At 51.6% G+C, this 19,843-nt stretch overlaps 6 protein-coding genes across 6 annotated transcripts; 3 read left to right on the forward strand and 3 right to left on the reverse strand.

The window, feature by feature from the left end:
• Positions 1–193: 193 nt before the first annotated feature.
• On the reverse strand, positions 194–1,693 carry IAR55_005203 (uncharacterized protein; the record flags this gene model as incomplete). Its single annotated transcript, XM_066948296.1, has 4 exons — positions 194–526; positions 630–752; positions 937–1,012; positions 1,173–1,693. The coding sequence occupies 4 exons, from the start codon at positions 1,691–1,693 to the stop codon at positions 194–196; spliced, it is 1,053 nt and encodes a 350-aa protein (XP_066800864.1).
• Positions 1,694–2,467: 774 nt separating this feature from the next.
• On the reverse strand, positions 2,468–4,966 carry IAR55_005204 (uncharacterized protein; the record flags this gene model as incomplete). Its single annotated transcript, XM_066948297.1, has 4 exons — positions 2,468–3,173; positions 3,235–4,215; positions 4,281–4,432; positions 4,493–4,966. The coding sequence occupies 4 exons, from the start codon at positions 4,964–4,966 to the stop codon at positions 2,468–2,470; spliced, it is 2,313 nt and encodes a 770-aa protein (XP_066800865.1).
• Positions 4,967–7,084: 2,118 nt separating this feature from the next.
• IAR55_005205 (uncharacterized protein) lies at positions 7,085–9,419 on the forward strand (the record flags this gene model as incomplete). Its single annotated transcript, XM_066948298.1, has 9 exons — positions 7,085–7,216; positions 7,291–7,390; positions 7,461–7,564; positions 7,622–7,993; positions 8,073–8,297; positions 8,367–8,452; positions 8,513–8,726; positions 8,785–9,067; positions 9,235–9,419. The coding sequence occupies 9 exons, from the start codon at positions 7,085–7,087 to the stop codon at positions 9,417–9,419; spliced, it is 1,701 nt and encodes a 566-aa protein (XP_066800866.1).
• An 85-nt stretch (positions 9,420–9,504) lies between these two features.
• On the forward strand, positions 9,505–11,703 carry IAR55_005206 (uncharacterized protein; the record flags this gene model as incomplete). The annotated part of the gene is made up of 5 exons (XM_066948299.1): positions 9,505–9,538; positions 9,913–10,352; positions 10,793–10,921; positions 11,088–11,195; positions 11,311–11,703. The coding sequence occupies 5 exons, from the start codon at positions 9,505–9,507 to the stop codon at positions 11,701–11,703; spliced, it is 1,104 nt and encodes a 367-aa protein (XP_066800867.1).
• A 672-nt stretch (positions 11,704–12,375) lies between these two features.
• IAR55_005207 (40S ribosomal protein eS26) lies at positions 12,376–13,659 on the forward strand (the record flags this gene model as incomplete). The annotated part of the gene is made up of 4 exons (XM_066948300.1): positions 12,376–12,471; positions 12,972–13,122; positions 13,324–13,412; positions 13,594–13,659. The coding sequence occupies 4 exons, from the start codon at positions 12,376–12,378 to the stop codon at positions 13,657–13,659; spliced, it is 402 nt and encodes a 133-aa protein (XP_066800868.1).
• Positions 13,660–14,021: 362 nt separating this feature from the next.
• IAR55_005208 (uncharacterized protein) lies at positions 14,022–15,793 on the reverse strand (the record flags this gene model as incomplete). The annotated part of the gene is made up of 6 exons (XM_066948301.1): positions 14,022–14,435; positions 14,540–14,652; positions 14,775–14,933; positions 15,013–15,264; positions 15,379–15,486; positions 15,580–15,793. 6 exons carry the CDS (start codon positions 15,791–15,793, stop codon positions 14,022–14,024), a joined length of 1,260 nt encoding a protein of 419 aa, XP_066800869.1.
• Positions 15,794–19,843: the final 4,050 nt, after the last annotated feature.

Below are 19,843 nucleotides of genomic sequence, written 5' to 3' on the forward strand. Positions count from 1 at the left end.
CCATCTCCCGCGGTCCTGTGCGAGTCTTTTCTCCTTGACGCCAAGGAAAGACACAGGACACAGGACAACAGGAGAGGAGAGCGACAGAGAGAAAAAACCTTTTTGCATCATGATGACGTAAAAAAATCAAGGGGGCAGACTAATCTGCTCTCCGTCACAGTGGCATTGTGGCAGCAAATACCATGCATATATGCTAATCATACAACCCTTCCCACTCGTCCTCTTCCTCAAGCACAGGTGGTCCATCATCAGGGGGAACAACATTCGCCTTGTCTTGCACCTGACCTGCCTCCCGTTCCATCTCTTCTAATGCCATCATCTCTTCCAGGTCCGGATCTCCCGCTTCGTCGTCGTCCTCACGTCTGGAGGCGAAGAGGGGCTCGGGCTCTTGCGGACCACTCTCTGAGTCTGGAAGGTAGTACTCGGGTGGCGTGAGAGGGCCATCAGATAGTGCACGGATGAAGGGAGGCGGAGAAGGGGTCCGTGGTCGTGGGTAGAATGCCTCTCGATAGCCTCTCATCGCGGACTGCAAGGAAAGTATGGTCGAGGCAAGACCAAAGACATACGCAAATATCAGACAGTCTGAAAGACATTCAGGGATATCTGCAGATGATGCACGAGTCACTCACCTCCATACGACGGGTACGACACACCACTTCCACGCGGTTGATGGTGTGAGCAAAATCGCCTTTGGGAAACATCCCATGGGCCCACATCTGGTACATGTTCAGCAGACTTCGGAGGTCTTGGGTCTGGGGAGTAGGGAGATAGGCAGTCGAGGAACAAAGAGTTGGGTCATGAGTGCCATTGTAATTCCACATGAGGGTGACCCGTTCAGCGGAAGGGGGCACAAGATAAGTCAGATAGTGAGTTATTCGAGAGGTATTGGCAGCAATCGTCAGCTTCCTGAGAGACACCCCCAACAGTCTCACTCACCTCACGTCCCTTGCCGTGGACTTTGAACTTCTTCGCGGCTCTACACAGCGCCGGGAACCCTCGGTCGCTCGTCAATCTGGGGGAAACGTAGGTGTATCAGCGCTGTACTCGTTTGGAATGTGACCAAGCCTAATGCAAGGGGTCTAACGGGGGTTTAACCAGTTCCATGAAGAGGTTGTGACCCTGCCGGGTGCCTAGTCCTCCGGATGACGAAGCAGTAATACACACCAACTCACCGGTCCGCATCCACCTTGGCCATCACCCTCCTTCTTTTCTTCGCCCCACCAGCACCATCGCCATCATCGTCCCCATCCCCACCAAGTGCTAGAGGGTCGTTCAGCCCCGCGGACGGATCTTGGAAGGCGGCATCGTCGATATTGTCCCCTCGTATCGAGGTATACTTTGAGAGGAGATCGTTCTGTCCATTCGGGAGAAGGAGGGGTAACGATGAAGAATCACGACCGTTCCTCGTATCCAGATTCAGATTCGGTGATCTGGACCTAGATCGTGATGCGGACCCAGATTGGTTTCGATTTTGATGTCGATTTCGATCTCTTCGAGAAGACGAATCGTAGTTCGATTCACCCCCCGGAGAGAGGAACAATGATTCTTGTCCGTTACGAGTCCTCCTCACACCCTCACCGCTCAGTGAGACGGGTGACAACGAGCGGGAGCCGGAGCGAGCTGGAGATGGTGTCCTTCTCTGTACGGGCCGAGGGCGGGGAGGGGAATTGAACAGGTCGTCAAGGGCTGACATGGTGAAGGATAATAAAAGGGGGTTTGGATATGGGTGGTACTGGTGGTCCAGGTAGTTGAGCTGTCTGGGTTTTCTTTTGTCGAGTTTGTGGATATGTGGGTGCGATGGCGAGTGGGCTGTGGTCCGTGATCCGTGATCACTGCAGGTTATGATGTCTTTGGTGTGGACAATAGTTGACAGTATGTCGGTATATATCGAGATTCCAAAGAAGGTCACAACATGATAAAACAGAACGCGTCGAGAAACGAAACGCGCTTCCTCCACTCACGAAAAGTGTTGTTGTGATTCTGATCCCGTCTGCTGTTCATAGCCTAGCAGCCGTCATTACACGGTATACATCATCGTACACCTCACAATGTCTTCTGTGACACGGATGACATGTATTGGGCGTACACACCAGGGCGGCTCGTACAGATGCATGGAAACCGATCTATCGTACAGGATCAACTGATGATGGCGGGATGTAAAACCCCACATCTCCTACTCGGTATTTGCCTGCTGCCAAAGTCCCGTGAACGATGTATCAAGATGAAGAGAACAATTGATAGGTAAGCATGTATATACACAATAATCAGGAAGCACATGTATCAGACAACTTTCTTTTCGCCCATGTACACACCCGACTCCCTAAAGCAAGACCGCCTTATTCACCCCCAAAACCCGAAAACACACTAGTTACACTTCACGCTTGCTTCCACTCCCCTCGGCCGGCTCCCACCCCACCCGCTATCATCTGTCTCCTGCTCTTCACTCCGGCATACTGATAGTTCCCATTTATACGAGAACATTCACAGCATCCGAGTGTCCTACAAACCCGCCTGTTAAAAACGAAAAGTCCTCCTTGGTATTCTCGCCGCCTTCTCCTTCCGTCCCACTCGACGCGGATAGGTATATCGTATCCGGGTGTTGTTCTCCTTGCTGCTGCTGTTGCTGGTGCGGCTGATGCCCATTGTGATTTCGATAATTCTGATTGGGTTGCGGAGGTTGAGGTAACATGCCACCACCTTGAGTCTGGTAACCTTCAAATACGGCAGCTTGGTACTGTTGTTGACCATACGTCGCTCCCATGCCAGGAGGGACAGAGTGGTTCGAGTACGGGGACACCGAGCTTTCCATCTGTCCCGGCGAAACCTGACTCGATTGAGAATGCGACGACGGAGCTACGAGATGTTGTTGCTGTTGATGTAGGGGTGGCTGCTGTTGTTGGTGTTGCAACGGGTACTGCAAATGTGGCTCACTGGGCGAGGGCCCGCTGCTAGACGGAAGCGAGCTGGAATCGACAGGGGATAGATCGGATGAAGGATGAGGAGGGAAGCTGCTAGAAATCAGGTACCCCGCCGCGTCGAATGTAGGGGCAGGATAAGTGGAGTCGGGAGTGAAATGCGCTCCGAGCGGTGAAGGTCTCATGGCCTGGCCGTGTTGGCCTGGCAGGTTGGTATTCAGTCCCATGATATCGATTTGGTGTAACAGGTCTGCAGGGCTACACGACGCATGTGATGTCAGCACGAGACCACCTTATCGACCAGGGCCTGAGAACTCACGCTGAAGCTCTTCTCGCATCTGGATCGAACCCCTCCGGTCCGTCCTGAGTGTACCATTCCGCACTGGTATCTTCCAGATCCGTGCCCGCCTCCGTAGTGAAAGTCCCAACCGAAGCCAAACTACCCATCCTGCCCCTCTGTTGCAAAGACAGATAGATCTGCTGCTGTCTCGCTGCTTCCGCATCGTCCGTAGCCGGCGCATTGTTGACATCGCCGCCGAACGTGAATCCTGGATTAGGTAAAGGCGAGTTTGGAGAGAACGGCATAGATGGGTCATACCCTGTGGAGTTGGTAGGGAGGTACGAGATAGGTGAGATAATAGAGGGGTTGTAAGTGCTCGAAGGAGGAGTGACGTATGTCGTAGAGAAATCAGATTCAGGATCGAACTGCTGGTGAGTGAGCTCTTGGTGATTGTTTTCGTGATCGTGATCTTTGATCGGACTCAGTTCGCGGGCAGATCGATTTCCAACCTGGTGTTGATTCGAGACATTTCTGGGTGGAGTGAAAGGCCCACTTGATATCAGTTGCGCCGTTCCGGGCATACTGGCTCGTCGAGTGTTGTTCTTCATCGCGGCGAGATGTAAAGCCGACGACATGACTCTCTGAGCTGCAGGCGAGAACTTCGGACTCGTCGAGTTGGGCGGCGGCATCGCAGTAATGGGAGTTGGGTAAGGTATGCTTCCTCTTCTTGCTGCTGATGCCTGACCCATAGACGGTGCTCGACCAGGAGACAACAATCCCGCTGGATGGTACCCTTGTTTCTGTCCTGCCGCAGCACGTTTGGCCACGAACATCTCGATCTTGGCTGCTTCTCCGTTGGCTAAACTTGCTCGACGAGCCATATTCAAGTTGTTCACTGGTGGAAGAAGCATTGATTGCCGGGCCGCGCCATGGGGGGCCCGGTGCTCCTTCTCAGAAGCGCTCTGATCGTCTTCTTGAGTCTTGTCGTCTTTCTTTGCCAATCCCTTCATCTTAGCACGTCTATTGAAGTTTCTCAGCCATTCAGCAATATGTTCCACGTGAAGCGCTTTAGAGGATCCACTCACCGATTTTGGAACCAGACTTGGACATTACGCTTTGTCATTCCCAATTGCTGCGCGAGCTGTTCTCTCAACGCATTATCAGGTTTGGGATTGATATCATACCAATATTCCAGGACTTTGAGTTGTTCCGGAGTGGTACGTCGACGGTGTTTGACCTGTGAAATCCGAGCTGTAAGCTACAATGGAATCTGCGAGTGAAAGTCCGTGTGACTCGCCTCCAGATTGCTGTAGACAATATCTTGGCCTTCGCCCATCTGATCTTCCAGCCAGTCTTCCCTCCAAGCATCTCCCTGAGGCATCGATCCAAAGTGGTAATTCGGGGCCATTCCGTTGACTCCATAAGAAGGATAAGGCACCATGGGTAGTTGCTGCTGTTGTTGAAGATGCTGGGGCGGTATAATTCCGTATGCGGTGAAAGGAGGTTGTTGAGCCATCTGAGGGAGCCCTGCAGGAAGGCCAGGAGCTTGTTGTTGATAAGACGCGAAATGACCGTTCATATCGGGGAAAGGAGGCGTTTGTTGTAGCTGCTGAGGAAGGTGATGCTGCTGTAGTTGCTGTAGTTGTATCTGTCGCGGTTGATGTGCATAATTGCTGGGTCCCGCGGCGGTCATGGCTTGCCCTTGTCCTCCTTGATCCACGGATCCAACGGCACCATTTTCCATATAGCCGTGGGGTTGAGGGACAGACATAGCGATTGATGCTCAGAAGAGAATGCTGTGTTGGTGAAGGGGGCCGACAATCGGAAAGGAGAAGAGACTGAGTCTGGTCGCTGGTCGCTGCAGCAATCAAGGTTGTACATTAGCGTTTTCAGCACCGTCTTGTTGCAGATGAGAGGCCATAGCTGCTAAAGAACAGGAACGGAGCGTACCTGTATAGATCGACGATACTCTTTTCCACTAGATATCGACCAAACCTTTGACGAGTAGTGTGATAAAGGATGACGAGTTCAAAGGGAGGTAGGGATACCTTTCCCAACAAGGTCTGGACCGACGTATGTGACGGACGGACGGACGGACAAAATATTATCACAGTTGGAGCGAGGTCGATAACCGATTGTAGATGATTACGAAGAGGTATAGGTCGAAATTTGATCGTCGTCGCCAAAGTCGGATATTATCGGGTTGGTCTGCTTTTGAGGGACACAAGCGAGCGTGGACGATAGGGACGAAGCACGTCCAGCCCTCGTCGTGCTTTGGGTCCAAGGCGGATCGAGGAAGGTGTAACGTGTTATGGCCGAGCTCAAAGATGGAGCAGAGAGCGATCTTTGAGTGCGATGGCGTGGAACTCGAACGTGTCAAGAGCGAATCTTTGAAGATGTTTCTACGTGGGAGCACGCAGAAAGAATGAGTCCGGGCCGTATGATTTGTATTGGCTGTGCGTTATTGACCTGAACCCCGAGATGATCCGGAAAGGGCGGATGTCAAGATGGATCAAGGCCGGGAACAGCTGTGAGGGATGCCACAGTCGTGTCCGCTGCTACTGGTGTATGCGGTTTTGAGTCCGTCGAGTGTAATGTGTGATGTGTGATGTGTGATGTGCGATGTGTGATGATGATGTCGTGGATTGATAAAGAAGGGAGAATGAGATGTATGAGTGACAGAGAGACGAAAGTAACGGTGCGAAAAGGGAAGGCACGAGAGGAGGTACAGCTAGTGGACTTTGTCCCAACTACAGTGTAGTAACGCTGTCTACTTTCAAGGTTGACCGACCTATACAACCCGATCTTCCTGGGACGTTTCCGTAGTCTTTCGCCCTGATCTCTCGCTTTCTCCTATTCTGCGATTTGGCTTTTGACTTTTGTATCAGAAAGGCAACAACATATGCATCGGATCCTTCCTCTGCCATCGTACGCTAGGCTAAAAAACGCTGTTGCTGTTGGGAACGGGGGGTTTCCAACAACATGAAGATGATCTGCGATTTAGGGCTCCAGGCTCTGTTCCCATCCAGCGCAAACCCCCGTGTGTACGTACGCATTCCAGGAAAAGGGAGAGGAGGGTAAATGTCCCAACCACCATAGAGTGGGAGAGAGAAACAACCGGAAGGGGAGGAAGGGGGGGGGCAACAGGTGGTCTCTTGCCGGGAGTCATATTTACGTACAGTCACTGCATCTTTGCTGAACCAGAAGAAACCGGAGTGCAGTGAAAGTGCCTGTTCACCCCCCCCCCCTCCCTCCTACCTGTCTAGTGTACCCTTGTTCCGGTCATGGTATATCCCCAAAAGTGGAAATAAAATCAAAAAGGAGGGAGGAAAAGATCCTAAGATCCTGTCACGATGTCCCGGGAAAGCATTACTCATTCCGGTAAAAAGAAGAGCGTGAGACGGGATAATCGTCGATCTGTCGGTCTGTGTGATTTCAAGTGATCATATCTTTCTTGTCTGATGATGATGATGATATGACCATTTATTGGCCTTGCACTGCGCATGCACCCATATTCGTGTCATGTTGAGCGGATAGTTGTATGGCACTTGACGAGTTCCAAGTCAGACAGAAATAAAGTCAACCGTAAACGGCGTGAGGATCTGTATGCGGCCTCGGTCTCCTATCTATCATATCATCCGGTGCACGGACGCTGTTCGCCCATGAAAGCGGATGTTGAAATGCCGGGGCATTCGTTACAGCAACATAGGCGTGCGGGTGTTGGAAACTGGCTTTTCAAGGTATCAGGACTGGAGCCCCGCGCCACTTGGTATAGAACAAGGAAATGTCTACAAGTTGTATTCATCATGATTATCTCTGCGACGTTTCATTCTTCCCAACATATTTGCCGTCCGATCAACCTCTCGGTCCGGTTGAACGCAACATCGTCATGGATCCCAACGCGGAGGACAGACCGCCCTCTGTCGAGGTCGTAGAGATTGACATGGAGGCAAAATCCGAGCCTGCTGCAACCACTTGTTCCTCCGCGCCGTCTCCTCCTCGCCCAGATTTCGGATCACGAGTAAGTGGAATGCACCGGTTTCGGATCTCGTCACGCACATGGAGAGATATAGCGGGCTGACAATTACGGTGCAGCAAAGCCCTCTCGTTCCACCCCCCTTACAAGCTCCTCTTGCCAGCTCGATCTTCCGGAACGCTGTAGATCCAAATAAAGCGACTCTGACTCCTTCAGAACGTGAGTCGAGCTTTCCAATTCTAATCTTCGATTTACTGGAATCCAGTATTGAGCAGCCGTGTGGGTTTAGCTATGCCCGAGGATCCTGAGAAGATTCGACAATGGCAAGAGGAAGAGTTTCAGCGTAAATTACGAGGGGAGTACGAGCAGGCTCAACGGCGAGTTGGTGATATCGTAAGTTTCACGTTCCTCTGATCATATAGCTGTCATGTTCATTCAATATCTCGATAGGTCACAAGCAATATGGATCGACCTCTTCGGCTGAGCTCGATCCGACTCGCTCCTCCACCACCGATAACCCGCTCATCATTCCTCTCTTCGCTCTTATCATCCTTCTTGACCTCTGTCTCGCCTCACACACCATCGTTCCTCAACCCTGCACCTCCTTCCCCGCAGAACTTGCACGAGGTTCTGCTCACCACCAGAGCTATAGTTCAGCATTTAGACAAGTTCGGCATTTATGACATGGAAAGAGTCGGAGTCAGATTGGAACCCAGACGAGGGGGTGATCCGGACGAAGTTGAAATGGTCTTGGGTTTGAAGGAGAAGGGAAGGTTGTTCATGAAGGCTGGTACGGAGGTCGGTGGTGGTGAAGGTGGAGGCGTGAGTCCATGTTCTTGGCAAGACTTGTGAAGCGACCATATGGGAGATGAGTTGATTAGTACATTCTCGACTTGCTCAGAATGTCACCGCAAGGATACGAAACATATTCGGAGGAGCAGAAACGTTGGAAGGTAACGCATCGATCGGCACGAAAACGAAATCAGCATATCAAATAGCCCTGTCCACACCGCTGTTCACTTCTCCTCTGCTCTCATTTGCACTTTCGGCTTTCTCTCTAGACAGAGACAACTCGGCGTTCGCCTCACATAGAGAGCGCAGTCAAGGAGGCAGAGCCAAGCTGAGCGTGAGTCAGTCGCCAAATTCGGCGGCAATTTACGGTCACCGAGACACAGCTGACGGAATGGGGCGATAGGCGATCTTACCCTGGGGCACACATGACCTACAATATGAGCTCGTGAATCGAGAAATCAGTCATCTCACCCCCACCGCTTCGGTCTCGTAAGTGTCTTTAGAACGACGATAAGTTCCGGTTGCCAGGCTTAACGAAGGTTCACGCAGAATTCGAGAACTAGCAATTCCTTCGACAAAGTCGTCAGTATCGCATACGTGGACGTCTGATACTCGTGATGATCTCTGGATGGGAACGGGCGGCCGATTGCTTAAACTCACCCACGAATATGCGGGACTACCCGGATCATCGGAACTTGCCCATTTCTTCAAATCTACTACCCAATCACAACTCTCGCGAGCTCTTTATCCCGGTTCCAGCATTGTGGGTAAACGTTGTTCGATTCCTGTTGAGGATCCATCCTGATTGAGACGCCACTTAGCACTACTCCATATCATCTCTCACCACTTGTCTCTTCCCCCTGTTCCGTGCTTCAGCCGGATCATCGACATACTTACCTGACCGTACTTATCTCGGTGGACCAAATTCCGTTAGAGGTTGGAAAGTCGGCGGTCTCGGAAGGAGAGACGGACCAGATTCATTGGGAGGAGATCTCAGTTGGGCTCTGGGTCTTTCGGTTTTGGCCCCTGTACCCACCAAGGAACATTGGCCGCTGAGATTACACGGCTTTCTCAATGGAGGGAAGGTTGTCGCTTATGATATTAGTGAGTGCAATGTTTATAAGCATTGGAAAGAGTCTGGATTGGCCTCTATGCGAGAATACAATGAGCTCCTGTTTAGCCTTTTCCGTCCCTTCTCGCGTCCTGCACACCTCTCCACTCATCTCCTCGGTTTTTGGACAGCAAACTTACCTTAAGTCATCCTTGCGCAGCTCGATCGTTCACCGACAACATCACCAAAATGTATCGCTCCCCCAATCTCTCTGTCGGCGTAGGGTTGATGTATCGGCTTGAACCGATACGAATCGAAGTGAACTTTTCCATGCCTCTCATAGGCAGGAAAGGAGAACGGACGGCGAGGGGCCTGGGAGTGGGTGTAGGGATCGAGTTCCTGTAGGATAATAAAAATCATAGCATATATACGGAAAGAAAGAAGATGCATTGCATGGGCGGCTTGTAACTTGATCTGGCAGATCTTGCCAATGAGGTTTCTGTTTAGCTGTCATTGGGATGACTGTGAGCATTGACGGCGGTGTAGATCAAATCAGTGATGCGATGAGATGAAGCCATGTCTTTCTTTTGGAGGAACTATTGAACCTAGACAAAGGCTGTAGAGGACCTCGTGCTACGAGACAAAGTCAAGCTTGGTTAGACGTTCGATGGCTGTCATCGCCGCCAAGTACACTTCCAGCGAGATCGCAGACAAAACGTCGCCTCGCGATCACTTGATTGATTTGCCACTGCCACATTGTGTTGAACTAACCAACCTCCACCGGATACGGCCACCTGCTTCCTTCCGATGACGCGAGTGTCAATCCTATCTAGTTGTCGTTGTTTCCTCTGCTTTCCGTCCCGTCCGATCAATCTTACAGCTGTCCGGTGTCCTCTAGGTGACCTATCCTTGTTCGTCGACTGGCTAGACCATATCGAAATCGGCTCGAATACTCTACAGGCGGAGAAAAAGGAAGACACGATGGTATCCTCTGGCGGGTCAACGGCCAAGCCCGATCCTCGAGCTGAAGCTAGAGCCGCAGCGTTGTCAGCTGCCGAAGCGCGACTTCGACCTCCCCCATCATACGATACCGTCGTCTCTTCTTCCGTCTCGACTTCCACAGCTCCTATTTCGTGTAGTAGCGGTACCACTGCCAGTCCGAATCCGAATTCGAATCCGCTGTTCGCGGGAGGGAGGACAATTCCCTCGCAGGCTGCGGTGGACAATTGGAGATCGTCAGATAAGGAAGATAGGGAGTTGAGGTTGAAATTTGGACGATTGTTGGATAGAGGGATAGTGAGAGATAATGGGTATAAACAGAGCTTGGAAGCTGTCGAGGTGAGTCTGAGTATACTGAGATCGGGTGTCGGGTGTCGACGGCAAAGCGGGATATGCGCCATCGTGATTCCACCGTCTCTCGTGCTTGCGATAGGGAGTCTTGGAACGTTGACTTGTCAATGTCATCCAACTGGTCGTTTTGGTATCATCCCGATGATGAGACACACGCGCCTGAGTTTGTGTCTCAGGATGACAAGTCCAGCACTCAAACGATCTCATGATTCCGTGTCCTTTGGCTCGACCCATGTCCCCGTCGAACGTCCCGAAGACCACGAATCAAAGTGATTCATGCTAATATGATTTGCTATAATCTTTCCTTTGATGGCAATACACCTACTCTCATTCATCCAATACGCCGAATTGCAACAATCCGCTTCACCATCTTCACACTTGACATCAACTCTCCGCCTCCGGCCGCCCAACCCTTTCATCGCACGCAGACCCTCATCAAGATCGCCTCCAATATCCAGAACAGCGATGATCCGAAATACCGAACCCTGAAAGCGAGCAACTCCTTGCTCAAGAACAAAGTGCTGTCGGTCAAAGGTGGTCAAGATTATCTGATTGCGGTGAGTCAAATTTCGGTACTGTTGCAGCAAAGAGACTCCCTGTCTGCATGCTCGTCTACGTGAGGCTCAGCAGCTGTCTCTTCATCATCTGCTAAAGTCTTTTGTCTTTGATCTGATCACTTTTCACGAGTGTAGCTACGACACTGACGCATTATCATTGTCACAGCTCGGCTTTCGTACCCAGGCCATCGATTTCACCCAGCATTTCGTATTCCACAAGACGCTGAAGAGGATGCACGAGTTGGAGATTGGTGTGGCGACGCTCAAAGATCATGTGAGTAAATCACTTGGATATCTCTTGGGTGATGTCTATCCCTACCAGATCGTCGCTGTACGGTCACGTCTCAACGCTAAGCTTCAGGCTGACGGAAGCCAACCCCGGCCTGCAGGTTGACAATCTCCAGAAGCGCGTCGACAACTCATCGAAGTCTGTCATTGCCCACGCTCAAGAAGAGGCAGCTCGCAAAGCCAATGCTCTCCGAGAAATTGAAGCCGATCGCGATCTCGTTAAAGCACGAGTCGAACGTGAGCGTATCGTCCGGGAAGCTAGAGAGAAGGCCGAAAGTGAGAAAGCGGCAAGAGAGGCTCAGGCAGAGGCGGAAGGGGTGGTCGAGGCTGTTGAGGATGATAGGATTGACATGCTAGAAGCTGTCACGAGGGATGACGGAGACTCACATGCGGAAGCAGAAGGGGAAGATGAAGAGGATGAGGAGCTGCCTTCTTACAGGGAAGACAGGGATAGTAGACGATGGGGAGGTCCTGGCAGAAGGCTGGGTGCGTGAGTGGAGCATCACAGCATGGTGAGATTGAGCAGAAGTGTTGTGCATATTAGAAAACTATGACCCGATTCGTTGTACGTGTATTCATGACATCGTTCATGATCAGACTGTTATGACGTTGCAAGGTGGCATAGAATGTCCCGGAAGACGGGGAAAGAGGGGGATGTGAGTGATATATGCTGACGAGGGAATCGGCGATAAGCTTTACTCCGATGAATCGACGTGGGCTGAAGGCGGTCTTTCCCGCGCCACATTCCTCAACTCCGTATGATACCGCCCCTCTAACTCTTCACTGTTGCTACGCTCTATGGTGCATGTCCGCTGGTCACCGTTTGATGCTCACTCACTCGCTCACTCGCCCTCACCTCGCTCACTCACAGGTGTGAACCCGAGCTTTTCTTGAACCAGTGATACTTTGTACTTGCAACCGTCTTCAAGAGAGCCGACAACGAGCTACCTTCAAGACCTTTGTGCGTGTGGTCCTGCCCTCCGCTCCTGATCTTCGCCCCCCCCCATCGCGTTCCTTCCATCCATCTTGTCGAACGTCCCTTTCTAACAGTCTACCGATCTGTCGACCTACGCAAATCAGTCTGTCACCAACTTTCGAAAAAGTCATCATTAGCTAACTTGACTTTCACCCGTCCTTGATTCTGATCCTTACAGTCAACCGACAAAATGACTTTCAAAAGACGAGGCGGTGGCCGAAACAAGAAGGGAAGGGGTCACGTCAAGTTTGTCCGATGCTCAAACTGTTCTCGATGTGTTCCTAAGGTGGGTTTCTTCGCATAACGAGACTTTTTCGGACCTTCGACTTTGCGAGTCTCGAGTTTCGATGGAAGCGGAAGGAGGGAAATCCGAATACGAGAATGGAGATGGGCAGCGGAGAGCAGCTGGAGCAGCTGGAGATGGGAGCATGTCGTGAGGAGAGATCGATATGGGACGAGGATCGGCAGGACAGTCCATGCTGTTTCGCAAGGAGCGGGAAATGGGTGGCACAGAGCAAGGAGGGGCTGGCATGTCATGCTACCAGGAGGAGTAAGGACGTGGGGCTTTGCCCAGATCGTGGGGACCCTGTTCATTGCTACCGCGGTATCGTGACCCATATCCAGGCTCCACACTGGACTTGTGACACTTGTCATCTATTCAGATCCGCTAGGCTGTCGCGGACCTGTTCTGAGGTCGAGTTGGAGGGGTATGAGGAGACAAGCGACAAGTGAAAGAAGAGAGAGAGAGAGATCGTCGCTGACACTCGATCTTCCCAACCATCACAGGACAAGGCCATCAAGCGATACACCGTGAAGAACATGGTCGAGGCCGCTGCCGTCCGAGATCTCTCAGAGGCCTCGGTCTACGCAGAGTACGCTCTCCCCAAACTCTACATCCGTCTTGCCTACTGTGTTTCTTGCGCCATCCACGCCAAGAGTGAGTCGAGATCCGTCATCTTTTCGGCGCTTTGCGTTTGGCGTTAAGCCCGGTGAAGATGGCCTGGGTTGGTATAGGGGAGCAATTCATGGGTCAGGATAGAAGGGGTGAAGTAAGAAGAATGTTGGGCGTGGCTAGCAACACGGGAGAGGACAACAGGAATATAATGCTGATACAAGTACTCCTATCAATAATCTCCAGTCGTCCGAGTCCGATCTGCCAAGCCCGGTGCCATCAACTCTAGGAAGAACCGACTCCCCCCTCCTCGTGCTATCTTCAAGGACGGCAAGGTGAGTTGTGATCAAATCATCTCCCTTGGTCCCACTGGTCAGAGTGCTGATTCCGCTTTTCTTTCTGACCCCTTTCCCTGCAATCGTCCTCCTCTACCGACTCGTCTGTCACTCGAAATCATGTCGATCCACTCAACCTACACCCTCGTCATTGCTTATTCGAAAACTTTCGCTTTCACAGAGGATCAACCCTGCCGTCGCTGCTGCCTTGGCCGCCAAGACTGCTTCAGCTGAGAAGACCGCATAAAGTGCCGATCGGATCGGATGACAGACAGTATAGGGGACGATGAGTGGGCGTCAGTCGTCTCGTCTTGTACATTTGCATGAAAGCGATTGGATGGGACACGTTTGATTATATGGTGACGATGGTGTCGCTCTTTGATTGAATGGATGGCGACGATTCGATTACACACGAAACAGTGGACATGAAACAAAAAGGGACACTCTGACATTGAGCGAGATCCATCGTGACTCGTGATTCAAAGACGATATGTTGTGGACGTCTCTCGTCTCCTGGTTTCCAGGCGTTCCTTTTTTCGTCACTTGGAGACGTTAGTCGGTAACACGTCGTAACGCTCGTACCATCTCGTGAAATACTACAAAGTACTATTACAAACCGCTCTCCACCGACTTCAAGTGATCCAGACAACACCCTCCCATCTCAAACTGCATGACAGAACGATACTTTCTCTTCTCCCCACATCCTATCACATTACAGATCCCCATGTCAGGCTTCTTCTCCATCTCGACCACATCCTCCTCCTCCTCCTTCTCCACCTTCTCGCCTGAATCTAGACCCAGCCATTCGTCCTTCTCCTTTGGCGCAGCGACGCGGATCACAACGTCTCCGTCGTTGGAGACAGTACTGACCCATCGGATCATACTTCCCGGTGTGGCAGGGACGCGTCTGGTCGGTGAAGGGTGAGATGAAGGACCGCCGGAGTCGAGCGCGGGCGAAGGATTGTCCAATTTTGATCGGGATTTAGATGTTTGAGCTCGCAGGAGTCGGTTTATCGTTTGGTCCTGAGGGGCAACGCATACCGAGAACGCAGATGTCAGCAATCGATACCAAAAACCTCGAGCTCGGAGCATCTCCAGCGCCTTCTGTGTGCAAGGCGCGTACTCACCTGTTCATCTTGCAGTTTCTGCTCACTTTGCCTCTTCCGTCGTCTCGCTGTCTCTTCCCTCCTTTCTTGTTTCTCGGCCTCGGTCAGGACAAGTTGCTTTTTCCCCGTTAATTCTGCAGCCGCCAGCACAAGGAATCAGCATCGATCTCAAGTCAAGAACCTCTCTTGGTACAGCTCGAGACGACAGGCGGGGAGGTGTGGAACGAGATACGACCAGGAGCTAGAATATGCTCACCATTTGGTAATTGCAATAAAGTCTCTTGTAGATCCTTGTTGCCCTTTGCTCTTTGTCTTGCCGTGAGCTTGGACGGACTGACACTTCTACGAGACGACATCCCGTCGTCCTCCGCAGCCTCGTCATCGTCACGGAGTAGAAGTTCATCGTCGCTGTCTTCTGTCAAAGATTTACGTCAGCTCCTGGAAATAAGATTGATATCGTCCATGAATGGGAGACTGGAGGTGGGGTTACCTACCCAAAGCTTCCTCTGCGATCTTCTTGCTTTTCTTCGCTCCTTTCTTCGCAGTAGCCCTCGAGGGTCTACCGCCGCTACTTGACGCAGAAACGGACGCTGCAGTGTTCGAAGCGGCTATCGCTGGGTTGACTTTGAACTTGATCTTGAGGGCAGAAGTGGGAGCGGTCGTTGTGGTCACCACAGAAGGTGACGGTGACGGTGACGGTGAATCGTCTTGCATCTCTACATCCTCTGAAGGTGGCATTGATGAAACTATCATGTCCGTTAGCTCAGGTCCTAGCTGGACATGATCTCTGATCGATTCCGATTCTGCCAGCGAGGAGAACAGAAAAGTAGAATCGAAAAGCCGCAGACCTTCCAGCTCACCTCTTGAAGGTCCGACATCGTTGCCTTCTTGACTTTCCATGCCGTCCTCTTCTTCACCAGCTCCCAATTCTTCCTCTTCCTCTTCCTCTTCGTCTTCTCCCTCGGCATCTTCCTCGACAAGATCATCCCCAATCCCACCTACTTGTTCTTCTTCTTCTTCTTCTATCGGCTCGTCCTCCTCTTCATCCTCTTCATCGTCACCTTCCACGTCTTCATCTTCACCTTCCACGTCTTCATCTTCGAATTCTTCCGATTCCGATTCAGGAGGCGGCGCAGGTCGTTTGACACCTCGTGTCCTCGTCGGTGGAGGAGGGGAAGGAGTGGGCGAAGCGGACGGTGAAGGGGACGCGGACTCGATCACGCGCTTTGCACGACGTGTGGCAGATGGTATAGCAGGTGTAGCTTTCGGCGCCATGGTATATTCGCGTGGATCGACTGAGTTATCAGAGATTGTCAGTCAGAATATAGGGAAAGACAATAATATCAAGACGACCAAGAAAGAGGTAAATCACCCACCTACAAGCGAGTGTAGCAAGAGGTGGAGGAGAGATAGGTGATGAGATATATCGGCTCCCTCCACTTAATTGACGCACGCTTGTGGCATCCCGCATCCCGGACACTGAAGTGGTTATAAGAGAGCTACACTCTTCGATCTCTGCTTTATTTGTAGGGCAGCTTCGCCCTCGGTCGTCTAAGGGGGCAGCAGAGGGTTATTCAAGGACGCTACTCGTATGAAGGTACAGTGGTAAGACCGACCTCCCGGTACCAGAAGTTACGCGGAAACAAAGCAATCTGTTCCCAACCTGCCACTCGTCTGCTCAGTCCTCTCCCGAGTTTGTGATGCGATTGACCCTCAGCAGTAAAGTTATCGGCGCTGCCCACGAAGGAGCCGGGATGACCATCCCACTGTATAGGGAGCTATCCACTCTCATCATCGAGAAAGGGATAACGCTGCAGTGATTTGCGACCAGATCGTAAGTTGTTTTCGAATACTGACCGGGACCAGTTTCTCGGACCAGAAACCATATTCACTGTTAGCGTGTACAAGGAAGGCTGCATGTATCTTGTGATGTGAATGTGCTTGTCTGATCGTGTTACACCTATGTTGCTGGTTAGTCGATTTGAATTCATTCTTATACGATATCAATTTCGGTCTTGGTCTTTATGAATGGCGTCTACGTCAATCGTTTGACTATTTTCAGTTGCGCAGGTCATGCTCCATGTATTGTCAAGGGATGGACAGAGGGTGAAACGAATTGGATCTTCAGGCAATCAAGCTCAAGCTGAACCTGCTACTTGTATAGATGGTAGCGGGCAAATAGTCTTGTTGGTCCTTCCTGAGAAATTGTTTGAGAAATTGTTAGGAAGACCACCCGCGCTGTATGCTGAGTGAACACTGCCCTCCTTTGGGTTTTACGCCAACCGCAGTCGTCGTGGAGTCTCGAACACTCTCGTCGCACATACTGGGATGTAATGGCGTGGGAGCTGATGTTTCATGGCGAATGACCAATTGTACGATTGCGAACATGAGGCGATAAGTAAAAGCACGGAAAGAAACTGTAGCGAAAGGGGTGTTGCACTTGCTGACCGGCTTCGTATGGAATTTATTTGCGAATCTTCGGTCCAGCCTAGCCGAGCTTATTACATGCCATGACAGCCTTTGCTATGGAACTACACCTCCAGACATTGGTCTCCGAGGATCTAATCGACCTCCTACCGTTGGCGCGGAGAGTCGCTCGCTTCCAGTCGCATCAGTTGAGAACCCTAGAATGATTTGATCCTCGAATATGCTGGGCGGTTAGTGGTCGCTCGAAATTGTGGAAGTCATGCCAAGAGGACACGGGATGATTCAAGCCCGCTGTGGCTGTGGCTGCGGCCTTGACGAGACGGGTAAAAGTACTAGCAGGTACCGACCAGTAGCAGACCTTGACCCATACCGACAGATCCACCCGCGCAGGCACACGATACAACACATGTGTGTCTCCCACTCCCTCTGCTATTGATTGACCGCTTGATGAGAACTGTGGCGGGGAGTGTGTCGACAGAACAGAGGCAACCAAGCCTTCAACAATCGTTCATCGGTGTATGGTCGCTTGTCGACTGTCGACGGATGATGCCCAGGTCATGTCCGCCGCCACGGTCACCGTCATCACCGGTTTTGACGGACTGGGCTCTACCTCTTCCTCGCTCGAAGGTTGGTGGATATACGGAAAGCCACACCTAAACGTTCGAACCGTCACGTCATTAACCAAGATCCAAGACGTAAGCCCTCACATCGGACTTCGACTAGCATGATATTGCATGGATGCCTTCTATAACCGTTGACCACGTCATGAATCGAACACGGAAGAACACGAAGGCGTACACGAACACGGACACGACCAGCCCATTGTCATCTCGCAGCACCGTTACGGGATTCCGCGGTGATCCATGGACATGTGCAAGTTAGCACAAGACGAGCCTTGACGGTCGGCAAGACGTGATCGAACACAGAGGGTATTACGTCTGGATCAGAGTGTTTGCCATCCATTCATCGATAAAAAAGAAGAAATGATTCCCGGAAAGGGCGGAAGTTGATTGACGATCGCAACGAGAGAAAGGAAGGGCGAGGTCTGCTCTTCGGAGAAATGTCAGTGATCGAGATAGTGCAGTAATCCGAGAATCTCGGCTTGCTGACGTGATCAAAAACCCTGCTGGGGATCACGAGAGGGTTATCGTAATTCGGGGAAAGGTGCTGGCAGTAGCGTCGAAGAGGTCGGCTGCCTAGTCTGACAATGCTGTACATATGGCGAAAGAAGTCATTCTGTATTCGGAACTTGGAGCAAGCTGATTGCGACAGGTGTGTCTTCCTGCTCAGACATCTCGTCCAGTCGAAGGAAAGACTCGTCCTTCGTCAGGTGTTCTGGAAGACAAAAGAACACACGTCGTTGGATCCACCTAGTAGATCCCCAACCCCGAACGCGGACCGCGGCGGTCCGACCGGCAGGTTGATTGCGCCTGGTCTGGTGGATAGTCGTTGTGGAGAAAAGTCGGGTTACAACGTGACACAGCTCGAGCCAGCGAGTGCCCGTTCCTTGGTACTCTGCCGATCTCTCAATGGAAAGGGACACACCGTCCATTGCAGATGGATGACGAGCACAGTGATCTGACCGTGATCTGACCTAGTTTCCTCGTCATCATCTGGTGGCGTGACACCTTGGTCGAGGGCTGAGATCTCTTTTTCGCCGCGTAAGTTTGTCTCCATACTCCGGCCTCGGTCGGATTTTCCGATGGGCTTGCAGTGCCAGAGTCTAGATCCTGTCCCCCGTTCATGCGTACGTACAGGCCTCAGCTGGCGTGTCTTTCATAGTTCCAGATCTGTCCCTTTGCGAGAGAAAGATAAGAGGCGGATTATTCTCGCTTATCACTCGTCAGAGCGCCACCGACTCAGGTGTCGGAGGATCGGGCTGCCGAATCTGTTCTCACAGTTGTTTCGTTCGGACAAGATCATTGACGCCTCATTGACACTCCCGCGATGCCAGACGATTCACGCACAGATCTATGTGGTCGTTGGCATGCTTCGGGCCGGCGGCTTGCGAACGAGGAAGATCTCAGCGTTCTTGTGGGGGCAGGCGTGGGAGACACAAACGGAAACCAGTTCCCTGCTCATCGTCATCAATCTTCACTCGTTTCGTCCAATCCGGGCCGTCGCCAAGATCAGAGCCAAATGAACCTTTTCCAGGACCTGTCATGACGGGCACACTGACGTTGGCCGTGTATGTCTGACGCGTCGTCGAGACCGTCCGAGCGATCAGACGGGTGTCCCAAGGAGAGTATCGAGGAAGAGAGTTTCGGTAACTTGACTCGCGTTGACGTGTAGTGCTTGTTCATTCTATTTCAATCAACGATCATGGAGTAGATGTTTAATCACTCCGGGAAAACGTCGATCTCCCAAGCTCTAATCCGCTTTATTGACCAAGCTTTAGACGTGGAAGAAGACCGAGACCGATATTCAAGGGAGGTGAGATGCCTTGACACGGAAATACTTTTAGATACATGCCTATGCAGCAAATGATCCGAATTTACGCGAGAACTGGAAATAAAGCGAGACAAAGGACAGAGAGCATTACGTGACTTTTGTTCACTGCTACTCCCGTCGTCTGTGCCCTTTGGTGGTTGTTTTCCCGCGTTCGAAGGCATGCTTTTGGGAATGGGAGGTAACGATGGGATCTGGAACCTTGTCTTTCTCCGTCCTCGACCAGAGGTTTCGATGAACGATCCCTTTCGGAGTATTCATGGGGGGAAATGCTCATATGATAACACCACTACTACGACTGCTGCTGCTGCTACTGCTACCACTCCTTACTGCCTCGATTCCCACGCACGTACGCCACGGCCCCGAAAATGCCGACCGTGTATTTTTTATTATTATTATTTCATTACGTTTGGGATTTCCCCCGATGGAGAGCAGCCAGTAGTGAACGGA

This window comes from Kwoniella newhampshirensis, chromosome 11 (assembly GCF_039105145.1).
Source record: "Kwoniella newhampshirensis strain CBS 13917 chromosome 11, whole genome shotgun sequence".
NCBI classification, from domain to species: domain Eukaryota; kingdom Fungi; phylum Basidiomycota; class Tremellomycetes; order Tremellales; family Cryptococcaceae; genus Kwoniella; species Kwoniella newhampshirensis.